This window comes from Helianthus annuus, chromosome 8 (genome assembly GCF_002127325.2).
Source record: "Helianthus annuus cultivar XRQ/B chromosome 8, HanXRQr2.0-SUNRISE, whole genome shotgun sequence".
Taxonomy (NCBI): Eukaryota; Viridiplantae; Streptophyta; class Magnoliopsida; order Asterales; family Asteraceae; genus Helianthus; species Helianthus annuus.
The window spans coordinates 42,522,077-42,534,850 of NC_035440.2; the positions used below are offsets into that span (position 1 = coordinate 42,522,077).

The following is a 12,774-nucleotide window of genomic DNA, read 5'->3' on the forward strand; positions in this document are numbered from 1 at the left end:
GATTGGTTCCGATTGTCACATTATTGATATCATTATTTATATATCGTCGCATACAATGTTGTATAAACCATAAATTATCAAAACCGAAAACCATAAAAAAGATACAGGTACCGGTACCGATGTTCGTTTGGTTTGTTATTGTATAATAACTATACCGTGCCAGTTATAAAAAGTAAAAACAATAAAAATAAATAGCGGTATCGATATGGATGTTGTTCAATTGATTCGGTACGTTTTGGTACGTTAGCGGCACATTGTCTATTAAAAAAAACTTTATCACAATGTTGGGAAAAATGAACACAGATTATTAGAAAAAAATCAAAATAAATGATGAATAACATTTTTTAAAAATATAAATAAATATGTTGAAATAATAAATTACCATTCATTGTCGATTTCGGTTCAGTTTGGTACACCTGCAGGCTGCAGCACAATACTCATTTTCAATAAAAGTTAGAGTGAATTTCAAGCATTGTCCTTTATCTTTATACTCATTTTCAGGCGTTGTCCTTTATGTTTAACATTGACGAGTTTTGTCCTTTATGTTTTCATATCATACACGTTTTGTCCTTTAGGCCTAACGCAGTTAGTTTTTTCAGTTAAATTTGGTCATATGCTTTGCACATGAGGGCATTTTTGTTAATTCAAAGGTAAGTTCAACGGCAGATCCACAACTCAAAGCTTCTGCAACCTTTGAATTGACTAAAATGCCCTCATGTGCAAAGCACATGACCAAATTTAACTGAAAAAACTAACTGGGTTAGGCCTAAAGGACAAAATGTGTATGATATGAAAACATAAAGGACAAAACTCGTCAATTTTAAACATAAATGACAACGCCTGAAAATGAGTATAAAGATAAAGAACAATGTTTGAAATTCACTCTAAAAGTTATATTGTAATGTTAAAAAAACATGGTTGTAGATTTATTTATTTATTTTTAAATTAAAAGAATATTATAGTAATGGTGAATAAAATATTATTTTAAAATAAATAATTATTTGAAAATAGGATTAAAAAATAAATAAAAACTTTAAAACAAAATATTAGATCACTGTTCATCCGCTCTTTAATTCATATGTATAATGTATAATTACATTAGCAAAAATAAGAGAACAAAATCCCCTTGTAAAAATATATAATTTTCACGGATTATACTCTAAGGTTAGATTATTTAAAACAAGAGATATTGGATTTAAATAACTCCGAATTTCACCAATTGGCCGATAACACTTCCAACGTTCGATTAATACACCTCCCAAGTTTCAACTTATTGGCTGATAACACTCCATAACTCACTGAACCCTAACCCAGTTAGTTTTTGCTGATGTGGCCATTTTTTGTTGACGTGGCAGCTGATGTGACATTTTTTATGACGTGGCAGCTGATGTAACAGCTAACGTGGCATTTTTAGTCATGTGGCAGCTGACATCGACTAACTGTGTTGGGGTTCTATTAGTTAGGGAGTGTTATCAGCCAATAAGTTGAAAGTTGGGAGTGCTGGTGTACAAATCGAATAACTGTGTTGGGGTTCTGTTAGTTAGGGAGTGTTATCAGCCAATAAGTTGAAAGTTGGGAGTGCTGGTGTACAAATCGAAATTTAAAAATGTTATCTGTGAAAGTTGAGATTATTTAAATCCAATATTTCTTAAAAGAAATAATATCCAAGATTATTCAAACTTATATATTTAACTACTTCAACGACCTTAGAAGTTCAAAAAGAAAATTGTTCACCAACTACATAAATTTAGCAAGGTTCGCAATTTCCATTTCACAACTCACAAACCAAATATTATTTTTTTACGTTGATTATGATTCTTGTTGTGTTGAAACAAAAGATGTCATGAGGAGAGCGGTGAATTTTTTTATTTCTACGTTGAATTTTTGACTAAGCTCTTGAGTTCGCCATCAATCGAACTTCTTGTTTTATATTTCTTATAAATATACATAAATCAAGACAGGAAAAAAAAAATACTATGTTGGTTATCTTGTTTTAACAAATTATACTCTCATTAATAATTATATTTAGTAAAAGTGATCCTCCATTTTAGTTATTTTATTCTATGAGTTTGTTAAATATTATTTGGGACGCGTTTAATATAGAAGCAATTGTTAGCAGAAAACTACGAGAATCATATATTAATTATTTAGGGACGTGTTACATAACCGTCGATTCACTTTAGGATGAATGGTAAAGTTCCATGTATGATTCGAAGTTTCCATAAAAAGGCTCTGGAATTAGCCCATCATCCATTCATCTCATGGCAACTTGCCTCATCACTATGGAAGATGGTGCAGGAGTGGTGAGGGGGAAATTCAACCAAAGAGTTGCTACATGCCACTCCAAGGAAACAGGGTATATAAAAAGTTGGCGCAAGCAATTGTTTTGACAACCTTATGGTGGATATGGAAAGCGATGAATGATAGAATTTCAACAACATGCAAATGAGTCGAACGATACCAATTGAGGAGATAAGATGAGCACGTATGTTTGGATAAACAACAGGTCAAGAGTGTTTTTGTTAGATCAGAACACATGGTGTATGTTTGATGTCCTGTGTTTATTTGTAATCTAGCTCCCGATTAGTGTTTTGTTCTCTTTATTCCCTCTTTAATCACATTTAAAGAGGATATAAGTAGCCCTACGCAGTTATATCAGTTATATTTAACGATGACTTTCTTGTGTTTGGCCACCGCACTCCCCCAATTGGAGAGCCTCGTTGCCCACTCCGGTCAGACTATATTGGCTTAACCGTCAAAAATGACACAAGTGAAGATTGAACTTGGGTCTTGAACGAAGAAACTAAACCTCCTATCACATTCTTAAAATTCATTTTTATTTATTAAGAAAATAAATATCAAATTATAAAACCAGATTCTCTTGCAACAATGATTCAAAAGTCTAGACAATCCCCCCCGTATTAGGGGTTGATCTCAGACAATTGCTGGTCGTCAAGCCTTCAGACACGGTCGTATATCGCCCACTGCACTACTTCTTCTAGATCCACACCATTTCCTCATCTTTATAATAATAACAATAATCCCACTTTGCACCCATTACACGCTTCCTCTTGTTCTTCCCAATTAATAATTATTCTAATCCCCAATTTCATTTCAATTATTCAACTTTCTCCCACCCCAAACCCTACATTTCACCCCCAAATTTCATCCCTTTGACTTCAAATTCCCTCAATTTCATGACCCAGAAACTGTTCTAGCCATTATTCCGATTTGGGTATCTGATTTCTTCATCAATTAATGGAAACAACCGGTGTGAGCGTTGACACAACCACTTCTGATGCATCTGTAAGTAATAATAATAATAATAGTATCCCACCTTCGTCAAACCCTTTATCTCCAAGAATCACAAGCAGTACAATTTCTCCAAGAAGAACGACGTCGTCGTCTGAATCTTTCCCTGTTATTAGATTCCTTCAAGCTCCGGTCACCACTGTGTTGGAATATTCCGGTGTGCTTCGACCGCGGTCGAATCCCGAATACCATGAATCTGAAAGTTTGATTCATGATCACCATGATCATGATCACGGTAGTGGTGATTTAGGTACAGGTGTAGGTAGTAGTGGGGATGGGGATAGTGGGGAGGTTTCGATTCGGATAATTGGGGAGGAAGGGCGCGGTGAGGCGGTGGCGGTGAATGGGGGAGATGGTGGTACAGGGGAGAGGGAAATGGCTGATTCTAGTGATGTGGATGGGAGTGGGAGTCGGGGTGATTCGTCGTCGCAACAGCGGTATGATATGCAGCAGGTTTCGAGGTGGATCGAGCAGATTCTTCCGTTTTCGTTGCTGTTGTTGATCGTGTTTATTCGGCAGCATTTGCAAGGTAATTGAGGTTTTGAAGTTACATTTGTATTGTTTGATTATGCATTGTTGTTTGATTGTGTGTTTTTCGTTGTAGGTTTCTTTGTCACAATATATGTAACTGCTTTTATGTACAAGTCTAATGATATTCTTCAAAAGCAGACAGCTTTAAAGGTACGATGACAGTTCAATTAGCTAATGATGTCGTTAACTACGCGTCTAAATTGTTCCAAGCTTTCTTAATCATGTTTTCTTGAGCTTAACGATTGTCGAATTTTGCAGGGGGAGAGAAAACTTTCCGTTCTTGGTGGTTATTTTGTAGTTTTTGTTCTTCATGTGATTGGAGTTTACTGGTGGTACCAAAATGACGATCTTTGTTATCCGCTGTTCATGGTTCCACCAAGAGCAATACCACCGTTCTGGCACGCTATATTTACCATCATCGTGAACGGTATGACTTCAGTTTGAGTTTAATATCATTTATTTTACTTTAATTTTAATTCATTGAAACATACCGTTAAACCTTCATGATATGAGTTTTTTTTTTTTTGTGGTGCAGATACAATGGTGCGACAAGCAGCAATGGCGATTAAGCTGGTATTGCTTATGTATTACAGAAATGGCAAGGGTCATAATTTTCGTAGACAGGTAATGTGACATAATATAAAAAAAAACAATTACCTACCAAAATGACAAATATGCAACAAATCATTAGCCGCATTACAACTGTATACAACTTCCATGGATTTGACAAGTATATTCATTCACCTCTGTTCTATACGTAGTGTAAAAAATTTTCCCTAAAATATATTTGTTTGATTTGTTTGTTAAATTGGGAAGATCATTGATGGCATGCTCATCTTTTGGTAATTAACGCTTTATAAAAACCGAACCATGGTTGTGATGTTTGAGTTTTAAACATATGTTTAGTGCCAGCTGACAGTAACTTCTGATATTTCAGGGTCAAATGCTAACCCTTGTAGAATACGCATTGCTGTTATACCGTGCATTCTTACCCGCTCCAGTTTGGTACCGGTTTTTCCTAAACAAAGAATACGGGAGCCTTTTTTCATCTTTGACCACAGGGTTGTATTTGACTTTCAAGCTTACATCGATTGTTGAGAAGGTATTAATTGCCAATGATTTTAAAGAAATTGCGTTTCTATATCCTTTAATATTTATGTTAAATATGTATGTCATGTTGATCACAGGTTGGATCCGTGTGGACTGCATTGAAGGCGTTATCACGTAAGGAAGTCCATTATGGATCGTATGCAACACCAGAACAGGTATAGTGATGCAAATATTTTGCTTTAAAATGCCAAAAATGTTACTTAATGTTGTGTTGTTGTGGGTCCCATCTCAATTCTTTGTATCCAACTTGCAATCACATTTCTTCTATCACCATATAAGAAAAAGAGTTAACTTTCGTTTTGCTCCCTGTGGTTTGGTCATTTTAACGGTTTTGCTCCAATAGTTTAAAAATAGCCATTTTCCTCCCTGATCTTTCGAGTTTGTTGCCAGTTTGCTCCCTGGCTCTAACTCAGTTAAAACGTTCAATTAAAAGTAGGGGGTATTTCGGTAGTTTACTCCCTGGCTCTAACTCAATTAAAACGTTTAGTTAAAATTCGCGGTAGTCGTGGTCGGCAGGTGGTAGTTGCAGGTGGTGGTGGATGGTTGTGGCCGGTAAAAAGAGTGGTTGAAAAGATAGAGGATCAGAAAAGAATTACTTATATACGTGTAAACAAGCAAGTTATAGATTTACTTAGGTGAAAAGACTCACATGCCCTTGCTTTTATCTATAAAATTATCAAAATACCCTTTTAGTTAATGGATTTTTTGGATGGAGTTAGAGGCGGGGAGCAAAATGACGATAAGTTAGAAAAATCAGGGAGGAAAATGACTATTTTTAAATTATTGGAGCAAAACCGTTAAAATGGCCAAATCACAGGGAGCAAAATGGAAGTTAACTCTAAGAAAAATGAAATTTTGTAATATTGGAATTGGGCTAACAAATAGTCTACAGGTAAGCTCTATAAAACAAGCGTAAATAATTCTTCTTTTGGGATGTCTAAATACTATTGATGAGTGGTTTTTACTATAGTCGACATGGCTCTATGCGGAACACTTAATGTTCGTTTTCTTTAAAAGCTGTTACTAATAACTGTTATAAATATGATTGAAACGAACTATATTATTACGATATAACGTAATAATCTAATTTCTTGAATAAGGTAATGTAGGAGGATGTATGCATTAAAAATATGTTTTGGGCTGTTTAACCATAACCAAATCGACCAATTCATTAATAAACGGGTCAAAATCGCCACCACCTCTACTATATCTTACAATCGAGTGCAACATTTTCCTTTGGTGAATTTATTCGATAATATCCTATTTACTATTGTTGAGACGGGTATTCTAGAATATTTGACCAATAGTCAAATGCTTACATTAAGATTAAACTACATCCCTAGAATGTTCCTTTGGTGAATTTGTTTCTTTTTTCTAAGAACAATATTCTTACTCCTTGTAATTAATTAAATATTGTTATCGGTTGCAGGTAATTGAAGCAGGGGACTTGTGTGCTATTTGCCAGGAAAAGATGCAAGCTCCGGTTTTGTTGCGCTGCAAACACATTTTCTGTGAAGATTGTGTTTCGGAATGGTATAGATTCCCTTTCAAACCCTACAATCTTTTAATTTGATGTTAATTGGTTTATTACCCGGCGCTTTGCGATAGGAGAATATGCGTTTGATGTTTTAAAATTCGTTGTATTTTGAAAAAAAATGTATCTTATTAGAGTTTTGACTGGTCAAAACCGTGTTATTTTTCAGGTTTGAAAGAGAAAGGACGTGCCCGTTATGCAGATCTGTGGTGAAGCCAGCAGAGTTACGTTCATTCGGTGATGGATCCACAAGCCTCTTCTTCCAGTTGTTCTAGAAACAGTGAAAAAAGGCGGCATATGCGGATCTCTGTTTTAATTTCGCACATCATTCTTCAAATACCCAACTTATAAACAGGATTACAGTAAAGGAAGGCAGTCCTGAGCATTCTTTTTTCACTAAAATTGTAGTTATTAAGCATTAAATGAGCCTTACATATGTTAATGTTTGATAAGCATTGTACATGAGATACCATTTTCATGCATTTTGTTGATATTTAAATTAAATTAAATGCTCTGGGAATAACAGGCTAGTTTCTCAATTCTCAAATAGCATCGTATGCATCTTGTTTTGGGATAGGTTGCATTCAAAATATACGGTTTATTTATATTAAATGTATTTATTTATTTATTTCATATAAAGGAGTTCTCAACTCCAGTTAAATAATTCATGTAGCTGATTTTTTTTCCTTTCATTTATATTAATTAATAATAGAATATAGAAAAATATATATCTAAAAAGGAATACTTTTTAGTTAAAGTTAAACATAAAAAATATTAAAAAAACCTTAAGAAGATTATGGTAAATATACTTCAAGCTCTAGAGTCATCAGTCTTGTATGCTTGTATCGGCATAAATGACGTCAATAGCTACTTTTTTGCGTTGCATCCACTTTTTTTTATTTTTTTTATTATTTTTTTTACGTCAAGCAACTTATCCATTTTAATATATATATATACTAGGTTATAACCCGTGAATACTCACGGGTAGGAAATCTATATTTGTAATAAAATAAATATATACACTTAAATTAATTAACGGAAAGATTGTATGATTAATAAGGTGTATGAATACATAATCATACATTCTGTGAGTTTTTATATGACTGGATATGATAACAAAAAACTGCATTGGAAGTCAAACCAATGATCTATAAAGTTTGCACACTAAAACAAAAAGTAATAATAATCTAATATATGACAACATGTAATAACTTAAAAATAAAAACCATTAAACATTGTGAAAAACTATTAAACATAACAAATTAAAATTATAACATATGAAAACCAAATATCTAAAACATAAATGTGACAAAAGAAATAAGTTCACATAAAATTGTAAAACAATTGTTTCAAAATAGACGGCTGATTTGTATTTCCAAATATATATTGAGATGACATATATAAATTGATAAATAAATTCAATGTTATTCGTATATTACGTAATATTTACCAAAAAAATAATGAAAATCTTTAAGATTTACGGATTAATTTTATTATTAGATTTAATATAGGAAAATAAAACGAAAAAAAATGTATATTTTAAGTATCAACTAACCGTATATACAAATAAAAAAAGTTAACTTTTAGAATATCTTTGATAATCATACCATATCACCCTACTTCTCCCTATACTGCAACTTCACTTCACATCAAGTTCTTTCACAACTCTCAAGAACAGCAAGAGGCGGTTGAAGGATTAGTAAAGGTAAAATTCCGATTACATCTCCGATCACTTCTACAGCATTGTTAATTTCATATATAATCTGAAGTTATGTTTATTATTACAAATAAGTAAGACGATTATGTTTGTTTGAACCGATTACTGCTGAAATACAGTTGAAATCTTGGATTAACTATTTGTAAAGAAATAAATTTTTTTGTGTGTGATGTATATTTAAAAGGGTTATATGAATTGCATGTTATTTGAAGTTTACTTTTATGGTTAATAGTGTTATTTGGTTGAAACATTGTGTAGATATTGTTAAAAAAACTCTCCAATCTTGGTTTATAGTTTGAATCCGATGATTAAATGATTTTGTTTGAAATATTATGTTGATATTGTTTATAGAGTTGAAATAGGAGTTTAACTGGTTGTAAAGAAACTGATTTATTAGTTAATAGTATGATTTATTACATCTGATTTATTGGTTAATCGTATGATTATTAACCTTATTTACATAAGATTTTATTAAAGTTATGTATTTTTATTTTTGCTCATCATTATAATATATGTATAGTTTAATATAAACTAATGAATCATTCATCATTTATATTGATATATGATCATGTGAAAACAGTTAATTTAATATTGTTTATATGTGGATTATAAGTAATGACAATATTAATAAAATTATATGACTTTAAATTTTGTAGATATAACAGTTAAAAAGTCATAGTTTTCAATATATTTTTTTTTGAATATTAGTTAACAACTAATTTTTATATTGCTATGAACAAATATGTATAACTTTATGTTGAATAGTAAATGATTCTGAAATATGTTGTATATTACAGGTTTTTAAAAATGAGCTCGTCATGTGTGGCTTTCTTAGAAGATGAATCATCGTTAAAACTGGTATGATACAATGTATACAAACAATTTTGTATATCTTTTATTAATAAAAATATATAACATAAATGTAACCGTAGGTGCTTCCAATTGAGTTTGTGAAGAACGTATATGGACATTATTGGCAAAGAACCAAGATATTGATAAAGCATGAAACTGGAAAAAGTTGGCCAGTTTCATTGAGAAGTGTAAGTGGTGAATCGGTTATAACTGACGGGTGGAGTAACGTAATAAGGGAGCTTGAGTTGCCTAAGAGGACGTTATTGTGGTTGCGGATAATGGAAGACAAAAACATAGAAATAGATTGTTTTGTCGACAACATCTGTGGTGAATCGTTTGTGACAGTCAACCGTTACAACATCTTAAAGATTGTAGTAAGTCTACTAACATGTGTTGTAAATTAAAATTTATTTTGAAAAACTTTTTAATTAAATGCTATACATATATATATACAACAATAAAAATATTTAAAAACTTTTCAGGTCCTTCCGGAAGCTTACGTAACAAACTGTTACACTTATTCGCCAGTCAAAGATTGTTACAAAATCTTTGCAGCAGGTCAGACTTGGAACATTGACACGGACAGAATCAATGATCATTATGTTTTTACAAAAGGTTGCCCGAAGTTATTTGATGATCTTGCAATACAAGAAGATGATATACTGCTGTTGAAGAAAACGGACACCGTCACATTTGAATTGACAATTTACCGTAGAGGAGTTGAGGTAATTTTTACCAAGAAAGAAGAAAGTGAAGACGACTCTCTGATGGAAGTACCTAGAGAGACATACAACAAAAACGTTAAGTTTGTAAGTAATTTAAAGTACCTTAGAGTAGAATTATGTAAATAGTATTAATTTCGTTATGTTATTTTATAACAGGATTTCTGTGAAGATGAAGAGTCAACAGATGAAATAGTTAGTAAGGTAATAAGTAATCATTTGTATAGATTTTGTTGAAATTAGTATAATATTTTATGGATTTAATTATTTAGGAAATAGAAAGGCTTCTCGGAGATAACCAAGAAAAGGTGAATAAAAACAATCAAGGAAAACAAATGTCAAAGGCAGCAAGAAAGAGTTTGAGCATAGAAGACAATAACCAAGCAAGAAAAGGATATGTATTGGTTTTAAACAAAATAATATATGACTACTTATAATAATATATTTACAAACATTTATATATATTTAATAACTATTTGATCAGTTTTTATTTAACGTTATTAATTGTTTTAACAGGTTGAAAACAAAGGAAAAAAGATGGTGGAAGGTTGTAAGGAAGAAATCAGTAAAAGCATGATATCTGAATCCGAAGTGGAAATGCCAGAAGTGACAACTGTTGGACAGAGAACACACAGCCGCTTGGTACGTATAACTTAACTTAACAACATTTAGTAATGAGGCTTAGCGGTATAACTGCTACATTTGTATATATTACTATAATAATACATTTTGTATAATGTTTCAAAAGGTTAAAGAAAATACAAAGAGTTATGAGAAAGCATTGAAGATAGTGGATGTGCAAAGAAAAGGTGTTGCAAGGGTAAATGATGCTTACAATAGTGGTGTTCATGAGTTCAAAAAAAATGGTGATAAACGATTGGTATGATTTTCTAAAACACTCAACGACAAACATAAATATTCTAATATAAATAAGCATAAATTAATTATAAAACTATATTTGTCATGCAGAGAATGCCTGCTGATATTGTAAGAATTGGAGGATTCAAAAACAAAGTGCACCAGTTAAAAGTGATGAACATGAAAGGAAAAACAATAGATATGAATCTTAGGAGGCAGAAGAATGGAGATGCTGTTAGGTATGCTATCGAAGGTTGGCCGATGTTCATGAAGGATAACGGACTTCATTCCGGTGACACATTGCATTTCACCTTTGTATGTTCGCAAAATCTGCTGATCTTATCAAAGGTTGATCCAGTTCATGCAGGTTAAAACATTTTCGATAACAGAATGCTTCAGATGTTTGTGCAGACTAAATGATGATGGTTGTGTAACTGTTAAATGACTTCTTCTTTTTTGGGACATGCAAATACTGTTTAAGTTTTTTTCTTTCCTTAATTAGTAGTTTAAGTTTAAAACCTCTTAGTTCTATATCTTATATGATGCCATATTTTAGTATGTAAGTAATGTTGGTAACATTTATAAATGCTTGTGGATTATGAATGTTTACATATGCATATTTATATATTAAGTTGTGGTTATTTATATGTCATTCAAATTGTTTATATAATTTGTAACTAACAAAAGAAAGTAAATTACATTTTAAAAAAAAATTTATATATAAAAAAATAAATATGTAAAAGACTTATCAACTTGGTTAATACTATAAAATTATTGATTACATGTATGAAACCATAAAATTGAGAATACGTCTTTGTGAAGTATATTTGAAGTATTATTATAAACCGTTAAGCCGTGTAGTACATTAAATGTTTTGGGATTCAAATGCAATTTAAATAAATTCGGCATCTCAGTAGACTCGTATTGTGTAACTGTTTTAGTTAAAAATGTATTATCATACAAACGGATAGAAACAACAAACTAGAAATCATAATATAAAATTATATACTTATTTTTTGATATTTCATGTATATAATTTAGGAAAAATAAATAATAAGTTAATTGTAAAGTTTGACATTATAAATAGAATATATATAATAAAAATTACAACACAAAAAATACATATGTGCGTTTATTATACCTCATTTTGTACGAAATCTTTTTAAATGACAGATCTGTTGTAATAGTCAAAATATCAAATATGATATGATAGTATGAAAATGTACAGATATAACTTCTATGTTACAACCATCACACTTAAAATATTACATCTACACAACATATAGTTTATAAAGTGACTAAAATAATATGACTTTAAAAATAAACTTATGTTATAAATAATTGTGTAATTGTATTAATGTTTTCAATTCAGCTCCAAAACTTAAATTATATACCTATTAAGTAAAATGTTATTATACTAAATTTTTTAAATCTAAAACAATATAAAGTTATAGAGGTAAATGTTATGTATAATACAATAACCGAATAAAATAATCAAAATATCTCTACCTTTTACATTATCTATCCGAATCTCTATATATATAATACCTAAAACAGCTTTTACTTCATCTTCCTCACATAAATCAAGAATAGCCAAAAAGAGGATCAAGAAATTAGTAAAGGTAAGTTTCATATTTTACATCCGATCACTTTTAAACAGATTGTTATTCTGATTTCAAAACTAAAGTTGTGTTTCTTATTCCTAATAACTCACACGATCAAACCCTAAAAACGATTAATCAGTAAGATAATGTTAAAATTTCAGTTACTTAAAGTTAAAAAAATTAATTAGTATGTTATGTAAATTAAAAAGGGATTACATGTTTAGCATGTGTTTGGAAGTTTAGGTTGTTAGGTTTGTAGTGTGATTTGGTTGAAATATTATGTTGATAGTCGTATGAAGAAACTGATTTGGTTGGTTTATATTTTGATTTGGATGAATAAATGGTTTTTGTTGTTGAATAAAGTATGATTTACTGTATTCTTAAATCACATATTTGGATATAGATTTGTATTGTTATTTATGACATTCTGTATAATATTATTTATATGCTTTATATTTAGATTATAAATAAGGAAAATATTATTGGGTAATATATGATGTAAGAACAAAGATTTGTACTTGATTTTGATTTTGA

At 30.9% G+C, this 12,774-nt stretch overlaps 1 protein-coding gene across 1 annotated transcript; it reads left to right on the forward strand.

Moving 5' to 3' along the window:
* The first annotated feature begins 2,891 nt into the window (after positions 1-2,891).
* Positions 2,892-7,026, forward strand: LOC110872668 (E3 ubiquitin-protein ligase RNFT1). Its single transcript, XM_022121519.2, has 8 exons — positions 2,892-3,841; positions 3,917-3,993; positions 4,102-4,270; positions 4,379-4,467; positions 4,781-4,945; positions 5,031-5,108; positions 6,383-6,486; positions 6,657-7,026. Exons 1-8 carry the CDS (start codon positions 3,259-3,261, stop codon positions 6,760-6,762), a joined length of 1,371 nt encoding a protein of 456 aa, XP_021977211.1. The 5' UTR covers positions 2,892-3,258; the 3' UTR covers positions 6,763-7,026.
* The last annotated feature ends 5,748 nt before the right edge of the window (positions 7,027-12,774 follow it).

Bases quoted from the DNA above. Each gene is read 5' to 3' on its own strand.
- LOC110872668 (XM_022121519.2), top strand. From the start codon at position 3,259: ATGGAAACAACCGGTGTGAGCGTTGACACAACCACTTCTGATGCATCT. The intron at 3,842-3,916 runs GTAATTGAGGTT...TTTTCGTTGTAG, and splicing joins TATTCGGCAGCATTTGCAAG to GTTTCTTTGTCACAATATAT. The intron at 4,468-4,780 runs GTAATGTGACAT...CTGATATTTCAG, and splicing joins GTCATAATTTTCGTAGACAG to GGTCAAATGCTAACCCTTGT.